This window comes from Trachypithecus francoisi, unplaced genomic scaffold (assembly GCF_009764315.1).
Source record: "Trachypithecus francoisi isolate TF-2019V2 unplaced genomic scaffold, Tfra_2.0 Lachesis_group8, whole genome shotgun sequence".
Lineage (NCBI taxonomy): Eukaryota > Metazoa > Chordata > Mammalia > Primates > Cercopithecidae > Trachypithecus > Trachypithecus francoisi.
In genome coordinates this window covers 62,521,579-62,546,788 of record NW_022681473.1, presented here as the reverse complement: position 1 = coordinate 62,546,788, position 25,210 = coordinate 62,521,579, and the positions used below count along the sequence as shown (strand labels likewise).

General features: G+C 42.5%; 1 protein-coding gene and 1 non-coding gene across 6 annotated transcripts in view; one reads left to right on the top strand and one right to left on the bottom strand.

Moving 5' to 3' along the window:
* The window catches only part of NUP98 (nucleoporin 98 and 96 precursor), a 135,793-nt gene that overhangs the window by 14,106 nt on the left and 96,477 nt on the right, over positions 1-25,210 (bottom strand). For all 5 annotated transcript variants that reach the window (XM_033205666.1, XM_033205667.1, XM_033205665.1 and 2 more), the window contains 8 exons: positions 22,154-22,336; positions 20,927-21,083; positions 17,570-17,999; positions 15,131-15,360; positions 13,598-13,864; positions 9,407-9,564; positions 6,929-7,072; positions 4,915-5,057 (listed from right to left, as the gene is read on the bottom strand). In XM_033205666.1, coding sequence (XP_033061557.1) covers positions 4,915-5,057; positions 6,929-7,072; positions 9,407-9,564; positions 13,598-13,864; positions 15,131-15,360; positions 17,570-17,999; positions 20,927-21,083; positions 22,154-22,336 — 1,712 coding nt within the window. The remainder of the gene's footprint in view (positions 1-4,914; positions 5,058-6,928; positions 7,073-9,406; positions 9,565-13,597; positions 13,865-15,130; positions 15,361-17,569; positions 18,000-20,926; positions 21,084-22,153; positions 22,337-25,210) is intronic.
* Positions 5,609-5,711, top strand: LOC117081898. Its single transcript, XR_004436369.1, has one exon. It is a non-coding gene; the product is annotated as a small nucleolar RNA U13 (small nucleolar RNA).

Sequence of the window (25,210 nt, the reverse complement as noted above, 5' to 3'; positions counted from 1 at the left end):
CTGTGGTGACTCAAGGCTTAATGGATTTTGGGCTGTGCAGGATGTGCTTTGTTAAACAAGTGCCTAAAGGCTGCTTGCTGGTTAAAGGTCATCACCATTCTCTTAATCTCAAGTAAGAGAAAAGCATTTGTCTCCTGCCCCTCCCTGGGCAATGGAACATCTCCGTGTAAACCCTGAGCAAGGAGAAAGCCGCCTTTAGGAATAAGGTGGGACTTGCTGGAGCAATGCTGCTAAAAGGTTTATGGAGACTTTGCATATGCATCTCAAGGCACAGCATTTTCCTTTAAACTTATTCATGTCACAGGGATTTTTGTTCATATGTCTTACTGCTGATTTCCTCCCTACAATGATCCTATTGTCCAGCCACTCCCTTATCTTTAAGTAGCTAGGACTACAAATGCATGCCACCATGCCCACGCGATTTAAGAAATTTTTTTTCACAGAGATGGGGTCTCATTATATTGCCCAGGCTGGTCTTGAACTCCTGGGCTCAAGTGATCATCCCACTTCAGCCTCACAAACTGCTGGGATAATACAGGCACGACACACCATACCTGGCCTTTCTTATTACTGAATTTTCAGAGTTCTTGATGTATTCTTGGATACAAGTTTTCTGTCAGATCTACAAATTGTAAGTATATTCTCCCAATCAATGGTTTACCTTTTCATTCTCTTAAGTCTTTCTATAAAAAGTAGTTTTGAAATTTTGTTAAAGTCCAGTTTACCAATTTTTTTCTCTTACGAATTGTGTATTTAATGTCCACCTAAGAAATCTTCTGCCTAACCTACAGTTGCAAAAATTTTCTGCTTTGCTTTCTTCTAGAAGGTTTATAGTTAAGTTGAAATTTAGGTTTGTAATCCATTATGAGCTGGATAAACAATAGAGATAACCAATGAAGCCAGAAGGTGGTTCTTTGAAAAGGTCAGTATGATTGCTAAACTCTAGGTAGACCAACCAAGAAAGAAAGAGGACGCAATTATCGAATACAAATTACCAATATCAAAAGGAAAGAGATGTTGTTAAAGATCCTACAGATATTTAAAATGGTTAATAAGGAAATGTTATTAATAACTTGATGCTAATAAATTTTGTGACTTTAGGCCAGGTGCAGTGGCTCACGCCTGTAATCTCAAGCACTTTGGGAGGCCAAGGCGGGTGGATCAGGAGGTCAGGAGATCGAGATCATCTTGGCTAACAAAACAAGGCTGGGTGCAGTGGCTCATGCTTGTAATAGACATTTTAGCAAAGATGTACAGACGGTAAATAAGCACATGACAAACTGCTCAACATCATTAGACATTAGGGAAATGCAACTGAAACAATGAGAATTTCCAGTATGGGAAGATGAAAAAGTTCTGGAGAGAGTGGTGATGATTGTGTAACAACGTGAATGTACTTAATACCACTGAATGGTATGCTTAAAATAGTAAATTTTAGTTACATTTTACTACTAGATGATTAATATAGTTAAATACTGGCCAGGCGCAATGGCTCACACCTGTAATCCCAGCACTTTGGGAGGCCGAGGTGGGAGGATCACTTGAGGTCAGGAGTTCAAGACTAGCCTGGCCAACACGGCAAAACCTCGTTTCTACTAAAAATACAAAAATTAGCTAGGCTTTGTGGCGCATGCCTGTAATCCCAGCTACTCGGGAGGCTGAGGCAGGAGAATCGCTTGAACCTGGAAGGCAGAGGTTGCAGTGAGGCAAGATCGCGCCACTGCACTCTAGACTGGGCGACAGAGAGAGACTCTGTCTCAAAAAAAAAAAAAAAAAAAAAAAGAATTATATATACATTTAAGTACTGTGTATTTAAAATAAATCACATTAAAGATTTGAAATGAGATGGGCTATTTGTGTGACTAGAGAAAAAAACCCCCAAAACCTTAAGTATTTCTAAGGTAATGTAAGAAGACATCTCTGCTGTGTGCAGTGGCTGACACCTGTAATCCCAGTACTTTAGGAGGCCAGGGCAAGGGGATCTCTTGGGCCCTGGAGCTTGAGACCAGCCTGGGCGATGTGGCAAAATCTTGTCTCTACAAAAAATACAAGAATTAGCTGAGTATGGTGGTGCACTCCTGCAGCCCCCAGCTACTCAGGAGGCTGAGATGAGAGGATCACCTGAACCCGGGTGGTTGAGACTGCAGTGAGCCATGATTATTCCACTGCACACCAGCCTGGGTGACAGAGAAAAACCCTGTCTTAAAAACAAAACAAGGCTGGGTGCAGTGGCTCATGCCTGTAATCCCAGCACTTTGGGAGGCTGAGGCAGGCAGATCACGAGGTCAGGAGATCGAGACCATCTTGGCTAACATGGTGAAACCCTGTCTCTGCTAAAAATACAAAAAAATTGGCCAGGCGTGGGGGCCGGTGCCTCTAGTCCCAGCTACTCGGGAGGCTAAGGAAGAGAATGGCCTCCGGGGAGGCGGAGCTTGCAGTGAGCCGAGATCGCACAACTGCACTCCAGCCTGGGCAACTGAGCAAGAATCCATCTCAAAAAAACCCCCCAAAAACAAAAAACCAACTCTGAGATAGTTCTAATTACATGGTGAGAAATAATAATAGCATGTGCTAATATATTATTGTTGGACACATAAACCACCCTGCATTTCTTTCTTTTTTGGAGACAGGGTCTTACTCCTATTGCCCAGGCTAGAGTACAGTGATGCAATCATGTCTCACTGCAGGTTTGACTTCCCATGCTCAGGTGATCCTCCCACCTCAGCCTCCTGAGTAGCTGGGACTACACACCACCACATGTGGCTAATTTTTAAAAAAATTTTTAGGGCCGGGCGCGGTGGCTCAACCCTGTAATCCCAGCACTTTGGGAGGCCGAGACGGGCGGATCACGAGGTCAGGAGATCGAGACCATCCTGGCTAACACGGTGAAACCCCGTCTCTACTAAAAAAAAATACAAAAAATTAGCCGGGCGAGATGGCGGGCGCCTGTAATCCCAGCTACTGGGGAGGCTGAGGCGAGAGAATGGCGTAAACCCGGGAGGCGGAGCTTGCAGTGAGCTGAGATCTGGCCACTGCACTCCAGCCTGGGCGACAGAGCGAGACTCCGTCTCAACAAAAAAAAAAAAAAAAAAAAAATTTTTAGTAGAAACAGGGATTTGCCATATTACCCAGGCTGGCCTAGAACTCCTGGGCTCAAATGATCTGCTGGCCTTGGCCTTCCAAAGTGCTGGGATTACAAGCATGAGCCACCATGCCTGGCCTGCAATTTTTTTTTTTTTTGAGACAGAGTCTTGTTTCATCACCCAGGCTGGACTGCTGTGGCGCGATCTTGGCTCACTGAAACCTCCAACTCCCAGGTTCAAGTGATTCTCCTGCCTCAGCCTCCTAGGTAGCTGAGACTACAGATGCCTACCACAACACCTGGCTAATTTTCATATTTTTAGTAGAGACGGGGTTTCACCATGTTGGCCAGGTTGGTCTCAAACTCCCTGACATCAAGTGATCCACCCACCTCAGCCTCCCAAAGTGCTGGGATTATAGGCGTCAGCCACCGCGCCCGGCTGCCTGCATTTTTTTTTTTTTTTTTGAGACGGGGTCTCGCTCTGTTGCCCAGGCTGGGGTGCAGTGGCCGGATCTCAGCTCACTGCAAGCTCCGCCTCCTGGGTTTACGCCATTCTCCTGCCTCAGCCTCCCGAGTAGCTGGGACTACAGGTGCCCACCACCTCGCCCAGCTACTTTTTTGTATTTTTTAGTAGAGATGGGGTTTCACCGTGTTAGCCAGGATGGTCTCGATCTCCTGACCTCGTGATCCGCCTGTCTTGGCCTCCCAAAGTGCTGGGATTACAGGCTTGAGCCACTGTGCCTGGCCTTTTTTTTTTTTTTTTTTTGAGATGGAGTCTTGCTGTGTCGCCCAGGCTCGAGTGCAGTGGCGCAATCTCCACTCACTACAAGCTCTGCCTCCCAGGTTCACGCCATTCTCCTGCCTCAGCCTCCAGAGTAGCTGGGACTACAGGTGCCCGCCACCACACCCAGCTAATTTTTTGGTATTTTTAGTAAAGACAGGGTTTCAGTGTGTCAGCCAGGATGGTCTCAATCTCCTGACCTCGTGACCCGCCCACCTCGGCCTCCAAAAGTGCTGGGATTACAGGCGTGAGCCTCTGCATCTGGCCACTTGCATTTTTTAATAAACATGTACACACAGATACACATATACACACACAAACCAAGATACTACATGTCCAATAAAATGGTAAAATTTAAACAACTAATAATACCAAATTTTAAAGAGGATTTGGAGCAACTAGAGATATTACACATTATTCGTGGAAATATAAAATGATACAATCACTTCTGGGTATGTTCATAGCAGATTTACCAATAATGGCCAAAAATAAGAAAACCTAACTGTCCATCAACAAATGAATAGGTATATAAATCATGTATTCCCCACCAAAAAAACCCCAAACTAACTTTTGATACATATAAACATGAAAGAAAACCTCAAAATTATTATGCAGAATCAAAAAAGCTAGGCATGAGAAACATACAGTATGATCTCTACATAAAATTCTAGACCAGCAAAACTAATTTATAGTAACAAAAAACTAGTCAATAAGTATCTGACGGAATGCAAAGGGGCACAGTTGTTTTTCAATGGCAGTGGAAATACCAGTTTAGCTGTGATGCTACTTACAATGCAATAATCACTATAAAACTTATCACACTGCATACTTTACTATATGTAAACTATACTCATTAAAGTTGATTAAAATAATTTTTAGACTTCTAATTCTAGTTCTAATGCTGTTTCCATTCAACTACTATAAGTCATATTTGGTAGTTTATATGGACTTACAGTAATTTGGGGGCATATAAAAGGGAAAGGACACAGCAAAGGACTCCCTTGGGGCTCATGGAGCACTCAAGTGACAGTAAAGTCTGGCTCTGGTTTACCTGTCACTGTAGAGTTTTAGAAGGTGAAAGCAGACATCTCGAAGTTGTGCCTGTGAGTTTTGCTCCTCCGCTATCACACAGCCAGAACCCTCCAGATATGAAGGAAGTGGGGAGCAGGCGTATCTGTCGCTGTCAGAGGTATTCTGAAGGAATAATTTGATAAAACAATACATTAGCTCCTAATCAGTTTTACTAGATGCCATCATGTTTTTTTTTTCTCTTTTTTCTTGAGATGGAGTCTCACTTTGTCACCCAGGCTGGAGTGCAGTGGGGCAATCTCGGCTCACTGCAACCTCCGCTTCCCAGGTTCAAGCAATTCTCCTGCCTCAGCCTCCTGAGTAGCTGAGATTACAGCTGCACACCACCACACCTGGCTAAGTTTTGTATTTTTAGTAGTGACAGTGTTTTGCCAAGTCGGCCAGGCTGGTCTGGAACTCCTGACCTCAGGTGATACGCCTGCCTTGGCCTCCCAAAGTACTAGGATTAGAGGTGTGAATGACTGCACCTGCCCTAGATGCCATTATGTTTCAAATACTTAAGACACCTGTATTAAGCATGCATAGACAGCCATATGCAGTGGCTTGAGCCTATAATCCCAGCACTTTGAAAGTGGGACTGCTTGAGCCAAGTAGTTCAAGACCTGCCAGGGCAACATAACAAGACCCCATCTCTACAAATAAAAAAGTAAAATTGTATTTTTTTGTAGTTCATAAGCATGATTGGGTGTTCATGCATGCATGTGTGAGATGCGCCACCCTCAAATCTTGTGATGACACTGGCATATTACCCATCTGACATAAAAAGATAACAAAAGAATTTTTTTTTTAAAGTAGCCAGGTATGGTGACATGCACCTGTAGTCCCAGCTACTCAGGAGGCTGAGGCAGGAGGGTCACCTGAGTCCAGAGTCCAGGAGGTCAAGGCTGCAGTGAGCTGTAACTGCCACACCGCACTTGACTCAAGTTTTGGGTGACAGAGTGAGATCCGATCTCGATTACAAAAAAAAAAAAAAAAAAAAGGCTAGGCACAGTGGCTCATACCTGTAATCCCAGCACTTCGGGAGGCCAAGGCGGGCAGATCACGAGGTCAGGAGATCAAGACCATCCTGGCTAACATGGTGAAACACCACCTCTACTACAAATACAAAAAATTAGCCAGGCATAGTGGCACATGCCTGCAGTTCCAGTTACTCAGGAGGCTGAGGCAGGAGAATCGCTTGAACCCGGGAGGCAGAGATGGCAGCGAGCCGAGATCATGCCATTGCACTCCAGCCTGGGCTACACAGCGAGACTACATCTCAAAAGAAAAGTGAATAGACAACCCAAAGGATCTATCAGGGATTTTAAACATTTTTTGGTCAGTGATGAAATTCATTTGTCTTCGATGGACTGGTAAAGATTTCAAGTAGCTATCACTAACCCCCCATACTTATCTTGCCACAATTCTTAAGATACTTAAGTTTCTTTAGTGTTCTCTTACTCCTGACAAGTAATACTGAGAGAACAATATGAAATACAAGCATGAAATATGAACAGTAAGATAATTCAAGAACTGATGTTAAATGTAACAATACTTTTAACCTCAAAACTCACAAGGAATATAAAATATTATATTTAGAGGCAAATTTCAGAACTAAGTTTGAAGATAAACCAAATCTGAGGTCAGGCTGTATAACAGGGAATTCCCAAAGAAATAAGACAGCATCAGAAATGAAGAAGAACCCTCTGATTTAGAGGCAGGAAACCAGCAGTGAGAGAGTCAACTGTGGAATCTCATGATATTAAATAAAATAAAAACAGACACTTGGGGAAGTAGCCTTGTCCAGAGGAAGGAGTAAAGGATAGTTTCTCATCAGATTTCCTGGCTCCACTTCAATTTTACAATACTTTAAAAAAAGGCAGTTACTTAAAAGTATTATGAAATGTAATCTGATAGGGTTTTTTTTCTCTGCAGGATTTCCCTGCCAAAAACAACACCCAGCAAGATTTTTGCGTGGCTCTATTGGCCACATATACCTGAAATGCTTCTTCATACATGCTGAGCGCCCTAGAAATGGAGGCTGTTGGTGGAAGTAAATACCAAAGATGGATAGCCAGGGAGCGTTTCCAATCCAATTGGGAGCACACATTTATTTGCTTCTTTTCTGAGAGTTGCCACACCTGTGGGAAACAAAATCATCACCACGGCTATATTCTACCTTGTCATTACCTGTGTGTGCAATAACACTGAAGTGAATATTCACTTATTCAAGGAACATTGTAAATGATTCAGATATAAAATATACAAATATAATAAAATCTCAGGAAGTGAGAGGGAATATTGATTATTTACTTATTTTTATTGACCAAGTGATCGATCGATTGATACACAGTTGCACTATGTGGCCCAGGCTGGCCTTGAATTCCTGGTTTTGAGCAATCCTCCCTCCTCAGCCTCCAAAAGCACTGTGATTACAGGAATCAGCCACCGTGCCTGGCCCCAGGATTTAAACAAATAATCAGTACTCAAATAATTTGAGATGAGAGCCACTGAGAGCAGACAGGACATCTTCTGTCTATGGTTGTCAATGTATAAAGCTTTAAAATGAGCATGAATTCTGACCAGTTACATTTTTATTTCTGAAAATTTAATTTATAATACTTTAAGATAATAATATAAGAGGTAGGCAGTGATAAGAGAAATGGCTTAAAATAATTACAATCCAATAGTCGTAAAATGGAACATAAGCTGTTATAAAAAAGAATAATGCCAGCCAGGCGCTGTAGCTCATGCCTGTAATCCCAGCACTTTGGGAGGCTAAGGTGGTTGGATTACCTGAGGTCAGGAGTTCCAGACCAGCCTGGTCAACACGGTGAAACCCCATTTCTATTAAAAATAAAAAAAAAAAAGAGCTGGGTGCAGGGAATCACGCCTGTAATTCCAGCACTTTGGGAGGCCAAGGTGGGTGGATCACCTGAGGTCGGGAATTTGGGACTGGCCTGGCCAACATGGTGAAACCCCGTCTCTACTAAAAATACAAAAATTAGCCAGGCTTGGTGGTAGGCGCCTGTAATCCCAACTATTCGGCAGGCAGGAGAATCGCCTGATCCCAGGACAGGAAGGTTGCAGTGCGCCACGATTGTGCCACTGCACTCTGGCCTGGCCAACAAAAGTGAATCTCAAAAAAAAAAAAAAAAAAAACAAGAATAATGATTCATGACACGGGGCCGGGCGCAGTGGCTCATGCTTGTAATCCCAGCACTTCAGGAGGCTGAGGCGGGCAGATCACGAGATCAGGAGATCGAGACCATCCTAAGACGATGAAACCCCGTCTCTACTTAAAATATAAAAAATTAGCCGGGTGTGGTGGCAGGTGCCTGTAGTCCCAGCTACTCAGGAGGTTGAGGCAGGAGAATGATGTGAACCTGGGAGGCGGAGCTTGCAGTGAGCTGAGATAGCGCCACTGCACTCCAACCTGGGCAACAGAGCGAGACTCTGTCTCAAAAGAAAGCTGCAGGGCTGGTGTAGTGGCTCATGCCTGAATCTCAACACTTTGGGAGACCTAGGTGGCAGGATCCCTTTAGGCCAGGAGTTCAAGACGAGCCTAGGCAACATATTGAAACCCTATCGCTATAAATTTTTTTTTTTTTTTTTTTGAGGCAGAGTCTCACTCTGTCGCCGGGGCTGGAGTGCAGTGGCCGGATCTCAGCTCGCTGCAAGCTCCGCCTCCTGGGTTTACACCATTCTCCTGCCTCAGCCTCCCGAGTAGCTGGGACTACAGGCGCCCGCCACTTCGCCCGGCTAGTTTTTTTTGTATTTTTAGTAGAGACGGGGTTTCACCGTGTTAGCCAGGATGGTCTCGATCTCCTGACCTCGTGATCCGCCCGTCTCGGCCTCCCAAAGTGCTGGGATTACAGGCTTGAGCCACTGCGCCCGGCCTATAAATTCTTTTTTAAATGAAAAAAATAAAAATAATCACAGAACGCTTTGTATATTTCATCTGTATATACAAACATGTAAATAGGAACAACATATATGTGGATGTAGACTTAAAAATTAGCTGTATATGGTGGTATGTGCCTGTAGTCCCAGCTACTTGGGAAGCTCAGGTGAGAGGATCACTTGGACTTAGGAGATGGAGGATGCAGTGAGCCAAGATCACCCCACTGTACTCCTGCCTAGGCAACAGAGCCAGACCCTGTCTCGAAAAAATTAATTAACTGGGAAGATTAATTAATATTTTAAATAATATTTCTGGGAAGATAAATTATTTATATTGTTTACTGCTATATGATATGGGATATGACACATGTTAACATTTTAATTTCTATACAACTAGAATTTTAAAACAGTGTGCATGCCTGCCTTTATAATTTGAAAACAAATTGGCCAATGTGTAACACATTTGGTGTAACTGTGCACAATTTACAAAGATCACTCCTTGCCTCAACCTCAAACCAGCTTCAATTTATGAAAAAGCTGATGTGAGATATTATGGTAAAAGTAGAAGATACCGGTTTTCCAGCTAACAGAGCAAAGATGCGCAGTCTCTCATCCTGGATGAAGCAGTCAGCTTGGAGCTGATGCCAATCCACCAATTGCATGGTGAGCAGCTCCCGGACTGACTGGCTACCCACAAACTGAGATAAAAGAAGAGCCAGACGATGATCACCTATAAGAGAAATGGAAGTTTTTTGGTTATTACTAAGGGTTTATGGACTTGGTCAAACACTTGGGGGCATTATCTTTATTTCTTCCAGGCTTCAGAAGGGAGGACTTAAAATTGGTAACTGCTTTCTACAGTAGTGGCAAAATATTGATCAAAAACTTACCATTTTCTGCTTGGATAGAAAATCTGCAAAGTAGTTTAACCTAAATTACATACAGACTAAGCAACATATCAACAACAGATCTATCACTACTTCTGTGATACTAGGCAAGACACCTCAGCTACAAAATGGAGGAAAAGAGCCCGACGTGGTGGCTCATGCTTGTAATCCCAGCACTTTGGAAGGCCAAGGTAGGTGGATTGCTTGAAGTCAGGAGTCTGAGACCAGCCTGACCAACATGGTGAGAGAATCGCTTGAACCCATGAGATGGAGGTTGCAGTGAGCCAAAACTGCACCATTGCACTCCAACCTGGGCAAGAAGAGCGAGACTCCATCTTAAACATAAAAAGGAAAAATGGAGGAAAACACTGGGCACGGTGGCTCACACCTGTAATCCCAGTGCTCAGGGAAGCCAAGGTGGGCAGATTACTTGGGGTCAGGAGTTCGAGACCAACCTGGCCAACATAGAGAAACCTTGTCTCTACTAAAAATACAAAAATTAGCCTGGTGTGATGGCACGTGACTGGAGTCCCTGCTACTCAAGAGGCTGAGACATGAGAATCACTTGAACCCAGAAGGCAGAAGGTGCAGTAAGCAGAGATTGCACCATTGCACTCCAGCCTGGGTGATATCAAGATTCTGTCTGGGGGCGGGGTGGGGTGGAAAGGAAAAAAAAAAGGCTGGAAGCAGTGGTTCATGCCTGTAATCCCAGCACTTTGGGAGGCGGAGGCAGGCAGATCACCTGAGGTCAGGAGTTCGAGACCAGCCTGGCCAACATGATGAAATGGCATCTCTACTAAAAATACAAAAATTAGCCAGGTGTGGTGGCACATACCTGTTAATCCCAGCTACTGAGGAGGCTGAGGCAGGAGAATCGCTTGAACCCAGGAGGCGAAGGTTGTAGTGAGCTGAGATTATGCCACTACACTCCATCCTGGGGGACACAGCAAGACTCTGTCTTGCAAAACAAAACAAAACAAAACAACAACAAAAAAACCCCCCAAAAACGGAGGGGGGTGTAGTAAAGCAAAAGCTTTAGTAACCTAAAAGGCAGTACCTTTACCAGAGGTTTAGCCTTTGCGTCAAAATAAAAAGGAAGAAAGTGGAGTTTATGAATGAATAGACCTAAGAATCTGACTTTTGGCATTTCCTTTCCTATTACATGTTGGTGTCCTGGTGAGCATAACCTTTTTTAAATGATTCATAATCATTATGAGTTCATAGAAGATCAATCCCAAAGATAAATTCTCACTGTACAAATGCAGAAAGACCATAAAAGTACCAGACTGAGGTTGGATGTGGTGGCTCATGCCTCTAATCCCAGCACTTTGGGAGGCTGAGGAAGGAGGCCAGGAGTTTGAGACCAGCCTGGTCAACAAATAGACCCCATCTCTATTTAAAAAATAAAAATAAAAGAAAAAAAAGAGGCCGGGCACGGTGGCTCAAGCCTATAATCCCAGCACTTTGGGAGGCCAAGACGGGCGGATCACGAGGTCAGGAGATCGAGACCATCCTGGCTAACACGGTGAAACCTCGTCTCTACTAAAAAATACAAAAAACTAGCCGGGCGAAGTGGCGGGCGCCTGTAGTCCCAGCTACTTAGGAGGCTGAGGCTGGAGAATGGCGTAAACCCGGGAGGCGGAGCTTGCAGTGAGCTCAGTGAGCTGAGATCCGGCCACTGCACTCCAGCCCGGGAGACTCCGTCTCAAAAAAAAAAAAGAAAGATACAAGGTTAAATGTGTAGTGATAGTGGAATGCAAGAAGCCCTTTATATATCTTACTGATTCTGGCTTTTCCTGTGATTTGTTCTTTATAATCCCCAAACTGGCCAAACCCTTCAAAATAAATCCAGTCGATGGCTCCAATTAGTTGGCTTTGAATAAACGAGGTTCCAACAATCAAGGTTTGAATAAGGATCTAATCATATTAGATTAAGCTGCCTATGCCATCCTGTATTCTTATCAAGACTTATGGCCAGACACAGTGGCTCACACCCGTAATCCCAGCAGTCAGGAGGCCAAAGTGGGTGGATCACTGGAAGTCAGGAATTTGAGACCAGCCTGGCCAACATGGTGAAACTGTGTCTCTACCAAAAAAAAAAAAAAAAAAAAAAAAACTAGCCGGGCACGATGGCAGGCACCTGTAATCCCAGCAACTCAGGAGGCTGAGGCAGAAGAATTGCTTAAACCGAGGAGGTGGAGGTTGCAGTGAGCTGAGATCATTCCACTGCACTCCACTAGCCCAGGTGACACAGAGACAGACTGTTTTTTTTTTTTTTTTTTTGAGGCGGAGTCTCGCTCTGTCGCCCGGACTGGAGAGCAGTGGCCAGATCTCAGCTCACTGCAAGCTCCGCCTCCCAGGTTTACGCCATTTTCCTGCCTCAGCCTCCCAAGTAGCTGGGACTACAGGCGCCCGCCACCTCGCCCGGCTAGTTTTTGTATTTTTAGTAGAGACGGGGTTTCACCGTGTTAGCCAGGATGGTCTCGATCTCCTGACCTCGTGATCCGCCCGTCTCGGCCTCCCAAAGTGCTGGGATTACAGGCTTGAGCCATTGCGCCCGGCCCAGACTCTGTCTTAAGAAAGAAACAAAAAAAACAACAAAAAAAAGACTTATATCTAGGCAGTCATTAAGCACCTGTTGAACTGCCTCATTAGTGATACGGAACTTTAAAAAGTAAATATATGCATACAAATTCCTTTTAAAAAGCCAGTGAGTACCTCAATCCAGAAATTCAACTTCTATGTATTTATTTCAATGAAGTGAATTGATACAGAACATATTTTAGAGCAATTCAGAGTACTGCTTATAGTTGATTTTTATTTATAGCTTATCTATGTTTTCCAGTTTTACTACAAATGTAACATAAAATTTAAATTTTATTTTATTTTTATTTATTTATTTATTTTTTGAGACAGAGTCTTGCTCTGTTGCCCAGGCTGGAGTGCAGTGGCGCAACCTCGGCTCACTGCAAGCTCCGCCTCCTGGGTTCACACCATTCTCCTGTCTCAGCCTCCTGAGTAGCTGGGACTACAGGCGCCCGCCACCACGCCCAGCTAATTTTTTGTATTTTTAGTAGAGACGGGGTTTCACTGTGGTCTCGATCTCCTGACCTTGTGATCCGCCCGCCTGGGCTTCCCAAAGTGCTGGGATTATAGGCATGAGCCACTGCACCCGGCCAAAATTTAAATTTTAATCAAGTAAACAATGTTTAAGGTCCTAAAAAAAATGAATCAGAAGACACAGTTCGGCTGGGCACAGTGGCTCATACCTGTAATTCCAGCCCTTTGGAAGGCAAACGTGAATCACCTGAGGTCAGGAGTTCGAGACCAGCCGACCAACATGGTGAAACCCTGTCTCTACTAAAATACAAAAATTAGCCAGGCGTGACAGCAGGCACCTGTAATCTCAGTTACTTGGGAGGCTGAAGCAGGATAATCACTTGAACCCAGGAGGAGGAGGTTGCAGTGAGCCGAGATGGCACCACTGTACTCTAGCCTGGGCAACAAGAAACTCTCTCAAAAAAAAAAAAACAAAAACAAAAAACTGTCATGCTTCCTATTCTACAGGAATAGGTGGGTGTGATCCACTCCACTTGGCCTCCCACAGTGCTGGAATTACAGGCATGAGCCACTGTGCCCAGCTGAAGTATGTCTTCTAATTCTCTGTTTAGGACCTTAAACATTGTTTACTTGATTAACATTTAAATTTTATGTTACATTACATATTCCACAGGAACCAGCAATCTTCCTGGGAAGTCCACAATTAACACTCATAGACGAGCAGTCAAAGGGAAAGGCACAATCAGGGGGGAAGGGAAGGAGGAAATGAGTAGGAAGGCAACAGGGCAGCAGAGAAGGACCATAATCCTTCCCCACCTGACTGCTGGGCCAGAGAGCAGGCCTCACTGATCCTTTTGCCTGTAAGGTAGCTGAATACAGCCTCCACAGGGCTGCTTTTATGGGTTAAGGAGACTTCCTCTTCAATCTGAGGTGTGGCAGTACAGGATAGCCAGCGGGAGAAAGCTCTTCTTCGCTCTAGAATTTGAATATATTCACAGGGTTCATTTAGCTGGCTGTCAAGCTCCTTCAGGTGGCCCCATAGGGCTTCACATAGTGTCCATGTCAGGCTCCAGTGCTTCACAACTAAGGCAGGAAGAGAAAAACAATGTTATGAGACAAAGCCTTACAACAACTTCGCAGAGGGCATCCTTCTAACTGTGATGTTAAAAATACATAAATTAATAAACATCTCAAACAACCACTCAAGTTGATTACCCTGAATCTGTCTCTACCTCACTCAGCTTCATCTTACAATTTCCAGAAGTATATGGTATAAATAAATGCTTGCTCACATCATGTTTCTGTGGTACTTATGTAACCGTTAAATAGGTTCCCCAAGCCTAATTATGGCTAATGTCATCTCAGATGATGTCTACTTTGATCGAATTCTATCTATAAAAATCAATCTACAAAAGCACTGTTTATCATTTAAGCCACTTACAAGTATGCACTGGTAAAATAACTTACACATTTGAAAAGACAATGAGACGATTAAGTAAATACAAAGAACTGAAGGAACATAAACAAATCCCAAAATGTGTGGCACAGGACATTCTAAAACAGCCCATTTTCAATAAAGGTGATGTGCAAAACAAAATGATTTTTCTACTGTTTAAAATATTAACAGAATGATTTTTCTATTGTTTGAAATATTAACAAATTAGAGAACCCCTTTATCAAAGTATTGATTCAGAAAAACATGGTCATGATAGGGGAGAAAGGTAGTCATGAGAGAAGCCAAGAAGAGGAAATACAACAAAGTTGTTGAGAAGACCAACAGTACTCGAGCTGGACATGGAAGAATGGATAGGATTTAGAAAAGCAAGAAGGGGCCGGGCGCTCATGCCTGTAATCCCAGCACTTTGGGAGGCCAAGGCGGGCAGATCATGAGGTCAAGAGATGGAGACAATCCTGGCCAACATGGTGAAACCTCATCTCTACTAAGAAAACAAAAATCAGCTGGGCGTGGTGGCGCGTGCCTGTTGTCCCAGCTACAGTGACAGAGTGAGACTCTGTCTCAAACAAAAAAAAAAAAAAAAGAAAAGAAAAACAAGAAGGACTGTATCTCTCTCCCTATGTTCTCTGGATTGGGTAAGAAATGCAATTTTATAAATCCAAGGATTTGACTGGCTACAATTCCTGGTGGAAGAATTTGTACATTAATGAGTAAAAGAACAAAGTGACAAGAATATAGTGACAATTTCTTCTTGCTTGGGAATCTGTTTAAACTCAGCCTCAGAAAATGACAAGCACAGGCATTTACCTACTAGACTGTTATCAAGAACTCCCGTGTACACTACCACCCCTATTACTGAGACATCAAAGATTAAATACATGATGTATACTCACTTTGTGCTTCTGGTAAGTCTCCTGATGTTTCTTTAACCCAATCTGCATAGTCATGAATGACAGCAACTCCCGGATTGGGGACAATGAGAGGGCACAGTTCATCCACATGGACAGTGCTGTGTTTTAATTTGAGCTCCAGAGGTGTCTGATATAATTTCATGTCTTCATCTGGCTTCCTTTGTCTCAAACTGAGTTTTTCTAAGTGAACTTTGAATGGGGACTCAGTTAGGCTACAAGAGCAAATGAAGAATAGAATAGAAAATGAACCTAAGACAGAAGATAAGATTTCACTTCAACCAAACCACTGTTTCTTTTTATGGTTACAAACAGAATGCAAACATTTCACTGTGGTTTTAAAGAAATTTTGTTCCTTAAACTATACTGAACTTATCTGCTATATACTGGGGAAAAAATCTGATTAATGCATTCAGAACACAAAGGCTTCTTAGGCCAGGTTATAACAAGCATGCAAATCCTAACAGATTTCCAACTGGGTAAAACTCAAGGGTCAAAAGTTATTGTGAGATACCTGTTTCTCAAATTATACTTGGGTATCAAAAGTCATAAGGCTAAGCTTATAGATACTAAAGAACTGATTCTAAATTACAATGAGCATATATATAGCTAAGCTGGGCTTGTTCCATTTATTTATTTATTTTTTTTGAGATGGAGTCTCACACTGTCACTGAGGCTAGAATGCAGTGACATGATCTCGGCTACTGCAACCTCTGCCTCCTGGCTTCAAGCGATTCTCCTGCCTCAGCCTCCCGAGTAGCTGGGATTACAAATGTGCACCATCACGCCCAGCTACTTTTTGTAATTTTAGTAGAGACGGGGTTTCACCATGTTGGCCAGGCTGGTCTCGAACTCCTGACCTCAAGTGATCTACCTTGGTCTACCCTGCCCTAACCTTGGTCTCCCAAAGTGCTGGGATGACAGGCGTGAGCCACTGTACCTGGTCCGTTGATCCAATTTTCAAGACTGATATTAATAACCTTCAAAATTCATAAGATAATGCTTAACCTAGAATAACTAAGTTTAGGATCAACATTCTTAATTATGAGGTTCAAGAGACATTGTTGTTTTTTATGTTTCCAAAGTCAACTTTAAAAATGAAGGATAGTCTGGGCAGGGTGGCTCACGCCTGTAATCTCAGCACTTTGGGAGGCCAAGGTAGGGCAATCACTTGAGCTCAGGAAACATGGTGAAACCCCATCCCTACAAAAAATACAAAAAATTAGTCAAGCATGGTGGTGTGCACCTGTAGTCCCAGTTACTTGGGGAGCCAAGGTGGGAAGATCACTTAAGCCCAGGAAGTGGAGACTTATGCACCTGCACTCCAGCCTGGGTGACAAGTGAGACACTGTCTCAAAAATACATAAATAAATATGAAGGATAATAGGTGATCACCTTAATTTAATCTGTTGTAAAGATGACATAATTTGTTATAATTATAAAAAGTAAATATGAAAATGTCACATATTTTCCACAGGACACTGTATACATACTGCCTGACAGCTACCAGAAAAATTTATATATTATCTGTAAGGCATATATATTTATTATATATATAAAGTATAGGCAGAACTATACCCACATATATGCACTTGTTAATCGGGAAGGTAGAGAAACATATAACTATATATGAATAGACTATAACATACATATATATATACAGAATGTCCAAATACTTATACATGGATTCTCCACGGTTCATACACCTACTTTATGAAAGACACAGGAAATGTGCTTAGTTGAGAATATCATTTGTATATGAAGAAATCACTAATTTTTAAGCAAAAACTCAGAAAAAAAAACGGCTAATTCAATAAAAAGGCTGAAAACCAAAGGAATGTTGCAGTATTAACTTTGGGTCTGTTACTTTTCCAACTAAAGTTTAGCCATTAGGTAAATATTATATACTCTTCGTAATCTGATGGTACAAAACAGTCATCTTATTAATCATTTATTTATAATTACACAATTATCTTCTACTATTTAAAATTGGGCCAGGTGCAGTGGCTCTCGCCTGTAATCCCAGCACTTTGGGAGGCTAAGGCGGGTGGATCACCTGAGGTCAGGAGTTCAAGGCCAGCCTGGCCAATATGGTGAAACTGCGTCTCTACTAAAAATACAAAAATTAGCTGGGTGTGGTGGCATGTACCTGTAATCCCAGCTTAACAGGAGGCTGAGGCAGGAGAAGAGCTTGAGATTGGGAGGCAGAGGTTGCAGCGAGCTGAGATTGTGCCACTGCGCTCCAGCCTGGGCAATAGAGCGAAACTCCGTCTCATAAAAAAAAAAAAAAAAAAAAAAATACACATACTCTCTAAGACTGTATCTAGAAAGATGACAAAGCAGGGCCCTAACCTCCTGATAATGAATAGTTTTTTTCACCTATCATGTTGTCTTTCTCAAAAAGCATCAAGAAATGTGACTCACGATTTAACAGCTACTGGATTGGGCAGGAATCCAAACTCCATAGAATCAGCAATCTGATGATTTTCTAGTTCATGAGAGCCATTCAGCTGTTCTCCACTATTAGCAAGAGTCCAGTTGGGACCCCAACCAACACGAAATGAGCGTCCCATGAATAGGGCCATGTCCATCAAGAGTTTTCCCTTGCCATAGGTGACAGACTTTTCACGAGGGACTAGGCCTAGTTGCCTACGTGTACCCACTGTTTTCAACGGAACCTCAGGGGCCGGGCTGGGTATTGTGAACACAGAAGTCAGGGGTGGAGGAACAGACCAACAGGATGTGGATGGGATATTCATTAAAGATGCTGTTCTGGGAGTACCACATTCTTGCACAGAGGCACTTGGTGAAAGAAAAGCTCCACTTGTAAATTTTGATTGTAGTAACCCACCAACTGAAATGAAGAGGGAATGAAGGGAAGAAAGACTATTACAAAACACAAGCTATTGTTTCCTGGACAATAACAAAAATCAGTAAGGCTGAAATCATTTGACGTTTTATCAAACTACTTATATCAGATGTGGATGACCAGAACCAGGCTAAGTCAGATTTTGCAAAAATTACTCTTTGAACTAGGAAATCAGGACAAGATTCTAATGATGATGATGACATCTACAACAATAATAAAAGCAACAACACTATTAATACTGTTTAAAAATATGCAGCCGACTCTGTATAAGCCATTTTGTATGTTATTTCATTTCACTCTTCAAAAACTTTTTTTCAGGAGACAGAATCTCACCCTGTAGCCCTGGCTGGAGTGCAGCGGCATGATCTCGGCTCATTGCAACTTCTGCCTCCTGGGTTCAAGCAATTCTCTGCCTCAGCCTCCTGAGTAGCTGGGATTACAGGCACCCGCCACCACACTTGGCTAATTTTTCTGTATTTTTAGTGAAGACTGAGTTTCACCATCTAGGCCAGGCTGGTCTTGAACTCCTGACCTCGTGATCCACCTGCTTCAGCCTCCCAGAGTGCTGGGATTACAGGCATGAGCCACTGTGCTTGGCCTCAAAAACTTTTAAATGATTAGCATTACTATCATTCCTATTGTATACATGAGAAAACTGAGCTCAGAGAAGTAACTTGTCCAAATCCACAAAGTGACAGGACTAGGAGATAAGCCAAGGTAAGTCTCGCACCACTGCTCACGCCCTTATCAGAATCCTAAAGGTAACAGTTTCTTTTTTTTTTTTTTTTTGTTGAGACGGAGTCTCGCTCTGTCGCCCAGGCTGGAGTGCAGTGGCCGGATCTCAGCTCACTGCAAGCTCCGCCTCTGGGGTTTACGCCATTCTCTCGCCTCAGCCTCCCGAGTAGCTGGGACTACAGGCGCCCGCCATCTCGCCCGGCTAATTTTTTTGTATTTTTTTTTTTTTAGTAGAGACGGGGTTTCACGGTGTTAGCCAGGATGGTCTCGATCTCCTGACCTCGTGATCCGCCCGTCTCGGCCTCCCAAAGTGCTGGGATTACAGGCTTGAGCCACTGCGCCCGGCCTTTTTTTTTTTTTTTTTTTTTTTTTTTTTTAGAGACGGAGTCTCGCTCTGTCGCCCGGGCTGGAGTGCAGTGGCCGGTTCTCAGCTCACTGCAAGCTCCGCCTCCCAGGTTTATGCCATTCTCCTGCCTCAGCCTCCGAGTAGCTGGGACTACAGGCGCCCGCCACCTCGCCCAGCTAGTTTTTTGTATTTTTTAGTAGAGACGGGGTTTCACCGTGTTAGCCAGGATGGTCTCGATCTCCTGACCTCGTGATCCGCCCGTCTCGGCCTCCCAAAGTGCTGGGATTACAGGCTTGAGCCACCGTGCCCGGCCAACAATTTCTTAGGACATATAAAAGTATGATCAAAACTCAAATTCCTATTCTACTCTTAGCTATAGTCAATGAAATAAGAACACACTAGGTATCTTACAATTGCACATGTGACCTTCTGAAGGACAGTTCTTAAAAACAATTTTTTTTAACATTTAAATTTTTATCTAGCTAGCTAGCTATCATACGGACGAAGTCTTGCTATGTTGCCCAGGCTGCTCTCCAAATCCTAGCCACAAGTCATACTCCTTCCTCAGCCTCCTAAAGCACTAGGATTATAGGCATGAGTCACTGTGCCCCGCTGAAGGACAGTTCTTATTACCAGTGCCTGTTTCCCAATTTTACATGGCTTTTGTGTAAAGCATGGAGTTAAGAGTTACTGAAGTATCAGATTTAGTATCCATTATAGAAAACGTTATTAAGAATGTCTGATACTTTATTGGTTAAAATATTTTCTTTCTTTCCTCTATATCAAAGGGAAGTTAAAAATACTTTTAAAAAGCAAAGTTGATAATAAGCGAACTCAAAAGAATTGAAAAATATTTAGTTTTTAAGGCAATATAAACACATGTTTTTCTGCCAGTTCCTCTGGCTTTCAAAATATGTTGAAACTACATCTGCTTAAGTTTTTTGCTGATATTAAAACTTTATTTCCAATCCCACATAGTTACAAGGCCACTAGAAAAGAAAAAACTTTAAAATCAAATATGTAACCACTTCCCTGAGAATTTAAAAAGGTTTAGCAAAATGTAAAAATCTGATGTGCTCTGTGCATTATGAGAATAGGGACATATACTTGTCCCTATAAGACAGTAGGACAGTGCTGTTAGGACTGCACAAAAAGAGTACAGTGCAGGACAACTTGCTGAACTCTCTTAAGTAACGTCATAAAAATTGGGAAGTCTGAACTTACTATCTAATTCACAATCATAAGCCAACAAAAACATGAACCTAAACAAAGCACAAATGCTTTTTTTCTCCATACACTTCTGCATCTGCACAAACAGAGGTAATTACAGTTCTTAAAAACCAGCCACTCCTGCCAGGTGCAATGACGCATACCTGTAATCTCAGCACTTTGGGAGGCTGAGGCAGGATGATCACTTGAGGCCAGAAGTTCAAGACCAGCCTGGGCAAGATAGCAAGATCCATCTCTACAAACATTTAAAAAAATAATTAGTTCAGTGGTGGTATATGCCTATAGTCCTAAGCTTCAGGAGGCTGAGACAGGAAGACCGCTTGAGCCCAAGAGTTCAAGGCTGTAGTGAGCACAACTGCATAACTGCGCACTCAGTCTGTGCAACAGAGAGAGAGAGAGACCCTGTCTCTAAAAACAAAAAACCTGGCTACTCTTAACGAATACTTATGAGTACAATTTCTCTTAGCATCCTTATGTCACAGGTATAGCTGTCTGGCAGGTATTTGCTAGAGAAGTCCACTTGGATGAGAAGAAGAAAAGTGAAAAGCAGGATTTGATGACTGTATATCTTTCTTGTAAAATAGCACCTTTTATACTGTACCTAGTGAACGAGTTTTCGATGAGTGGGATGCTGAAATGGGGAGTCTGGGAGAACAGATTTCTTGAGAATTATCTGCTTTGGAAGGAAGGCGACTGAAGCGTTGATCCAGTGCCATATCTACATCTTCTTCATCAGTAAGCAATGATGCTTTCATGATCTAAAAAGGCAATATCTATAGCATGAATGTGCTTCCCAGAATCAAAAGGCAATACCAAAAAAATGCAGTTTACAACAACCAAAAATATTGCTCCTCCTCAAGGCTGTGTACAGAGCTAGTATATCTGTGTGATGGATGGACCCCATTACACTGTATGTGCTTGAAAGGCAGAATTCATATAATACTTCTATCTATAGCATCTCACCAGAGCCTGGCACACAGCAGCTATTATGTTTGCTGATAAAATAATTTTAAAGTCAAACATAAGCCGAAGGTTAAACACATAATATGCCAAAAGACACTGGGATAAAGGGAAGTAAAGACATAGTTTAATAAACCTGTGCTACCAGGTATTAAAATTTTTAAATTTTGTAGAGCACATACAGAGTCTTAAAAGTACCCTGTGATGTAGACAAATATTTTACAGAGAAAAATCAGTACCCACAGATGTTAAATGACTTGCCTAAAGTCACAAAGTAATAGTTACAAAATTGAGATTGGGGCGGGGCTCAGTGGCTCATGCCTGTAATCCTAGCACTCTGGAAGGCCAACGTGGTCAGATCACCTGAGGTCAGGAGTTTGAGACCAGACTGACCAACATGGTGAAACCCCGTCTCTACTAAAAATACAAAAAAAAAAAAAAATTAGTCAGGTATGGTGGTGGTACATGCCTGCAATCTCAGCTACTCGGGAGGCTGGGGCAGGGGAATCACTTGAACTCAGGAGGTGGAGGTTGCAGTAAACCGATATTGCACCACTCCACTCCAGCCTGGGTGACAGAGCGAAGAAACTGTCTCAAAAACAAAACACAACAAAATTGGGATTGGAACTAGGACTCTGGATTCTAATGCAGTTAACACCAGAAGCCCTATCTACTAGTTCTCAATATAGCCTTCTCTCCTTGAATAAGAGAATGAGGCCCAGACATTGGCCATATTCTTGTATTTTTTTTCCCCATTACAGTGAGCACTCAATGGTCTTAATAACCAAGGAAGAGACCTGATCCTATGCAATGGAGATACAATATTAGTTTGGCTTTCTGTCGTAAAAAAGGTGGGTTAGGACGTCACCTGTAAGACATGTGGATTAATTCCCAGTGAAGATGCAATATGTGTCGAGGCAGACACAGGTTCCTGATCCTCAGGCATGCTCTCTTCTAACATGGTATCCAAAATTGGCTCCTGGGTGATATCTACCATGTCACTGTCCAGTTCCACAACCCTCCCTAACTGCTCCACCTCTGGGCTCTGGCTCTGTAGACAGCAGAAAGATCAGGAAAGCAGCATTAAATTACACCAAACAGACAAAGAGATTCTAAATCAGATTTACTTTATTCAGAATATGATATAGCAATTATTAGATTTGGCCCATTCTATGGTGAGGTAAGGTAGCAGATTTGCTAGAGTGATTTAAAATCAATTACCCCAAAATAACCCTTATAAAAGTACTCTGATCCAAATAAGGATTCATGTAATCATCCCATTCTAATATTATGACCTGGTGTCTGGGACCTAAACCAGCACCCATAGTGAAACAAATGGTGGTCTTCAGAGACAAAGATTATGCTTTACTTGATCTAGCTAGCAACTACAATTTTCTGATTTACACAGGGTCACCTTTTCCTAACACTGCCTTGTAGCCAGAAGCCACTGGAAAAAGAGAACAAAAGGTACAAACATCAAAGTTGCCAGTAACTTTGCTTTTTCTTAAAAACATTTAGAAATAAATTTCTAGTCAACACAATCTTGGGTCTGGAACTTAACTTTTGGGTTACTGAATCCTAAGGTTAGCTGGGCTCTACTTGTGCAGTACCACGTAAGACACGGGCACTATCTACTCTTCCAAAAAACAAAGTAATAATATTAGGAACAATTTTAATCTGGGAAGAATCCCTTTAAGTTTAAAAATGTCAAGAGTTATATTTACATTTAGTAAGCAGTTTCAAAGACAACTATGACAGTCTATGATTTAAAAGGGTAAACACTCAAAGCTGACACACACTGCAAATTAATTGGTACAATACAAATTCAACTACCTATATCCTAAAATGTTAGCAAATGACTAAGCCAATATTTGAAATATTTTCAAACCAAAAAAAATTCTAGACCGGGTGTGATGGCTCAAGCTTATAATCTCAGCACTCTGGGAGGCCAAGATGGGCAGATCACTTGAGGTCAGGAGTTCAAGACCAGTCTGGCCAACATGGTGGTGAAACCGTCTCTACTAAAAATACAAAAATTAGCTGATGTAGTAGTACATGCCTGTAATTCCAGCTACTCAGGAGGCAGCAGAGGTTGTAACGAGCAAAGACTGTGCCACTGCACTCCAGCCTGGGCAACAGAACGAGACTCTGTCTCAAAAAAAAAAAAAAAAAAAAAATCCCGAAGGAGGAAAAGCCCTGGTGACAAAACCCAGGGCTCCCATTTAAACTTTAAGAACAGTGGCTGGGCACGGTGGCTCATGCCTGTAATCCCAGCACTTTGGGAGGCTGAGGTGAGTGGATCGCCTGAGGTCAGGAGTTCGAGACCAGCCTGGCCAACATGAAGAAACCCTGTCTCTACTAAAAATACAAAAATTAGCCAGGTGTGGTGGCAGGTGCTTGCTTGTACTTCCACTTACTTAGGAGGCTGAGGCAGAAGAATTGCTTGAACCTGAGAGGTAGAGGCTGCAGTGAGCCGAGATTGTGCCATTGCACTTCAGCCTGGATGAGAGTGAAACTTCATCTCAAAAAAAAAAATAAATAAATAAACAAAATAGGCTGGGTGTGGTGGCTCACGTCTGTAGTCCTAGCACTTTGGGAGGCCAGAGCAGGTAGATCAACTGAGGTCAGGAGTTCGAGACAAGCCTGGCCAACGTGGTGAAACCCCATCTCTACTCAAAATACAAAAATTAGCTGGGCATGGTGGTGCATGCCTGTAATCCCTGCTACTCGGGAGGCTGAGGCAGGAAAACTGCTTGAAGCCAGCAGGTGGAGGTTGCAGTGAGCCAAGATCATGCCACTGCACTCCAGCCTGGGCAACAAGGTGAGACTCTGTCTCAAAACATATATATATAAAAAATAAATAAATTTTAAGAACTGTGGGAAAACGCCTACTTCGTAAGTATATATATATTTGGCTCAACAGATTGTGAAGGCTTGATAAAATGGTTTATGGCTTACTGTTTCTTGTGTCTAGCACATCACTAAGTTCAACACTTACTTACTTATTTCTACTACCTAATGCAGTGCTTGGCACATGGTAGAGAAAGCAGCAAACTATAAAAAGATAAGAAGAGGAGTAGGAGGAAAGAAAAAATGGGGAGGGGAAGAGTGGTTCCAATTTACTACACTATTCACCAAATACTGCTAATATCAAGAGATGCTTACCGTGAACACTGTTTCAGATAAAATGAGAGGATTTCATTAAATAACTAGATTAGAGACCTAAGGGACTTATAGTATGTTTATGAAGAATGCTAAAGATCAAGTTTTTATTTACTCTATTCACACAAACAGACTTCAAAGCTACAAGATATCTAATAAGTGGACAAGGGGGAAGGGAATTACTATGAAACTATGGTTAAGTGCCTAGAATACCTTCTAGGTAAATTTTGTTAAAGGATATCTAAGTAATTGCAACAAACTCCCCAAAGCTGTCTATGTACTTATTTTCCTGGATATCTTGGCAGATCAGGTACCCTTTTTAGGCCAGTCCTGAAAAGAAAAGTGTACTTAAAAAAAAAAAAAAAAAAAAAGATGGCTCAGAGGTAACTGAGGAAAGGGAAGAGAAAGCCTACTGGGAGGTCTATGGAAAAGGCAGGCATGTATAGGAAGAAGCAGTCAACTAGGACACCATTTTAACTCTCCCTTTCCTACAGTTAATCTCTTGAAGGCAGCATCATATTTATTTCCAAATAATGGCATGGCCCATTACAAATACTAACTGCACAGATTATATATGTAAAATGATTCTCTAAATATATGGAGGGTAAGGTTTCAAAACTGAAACCTTTCATGACTTGAGATATCTCAAAAGACTGTTCCTCATTCAAACAAGGCTGCCAATACCTAAAGATACAGCATTGCTTAATTCAGTAGGAAAAGTAAGATATATCAAGACACCCTCATTCAACAGTGAATGGGAAGT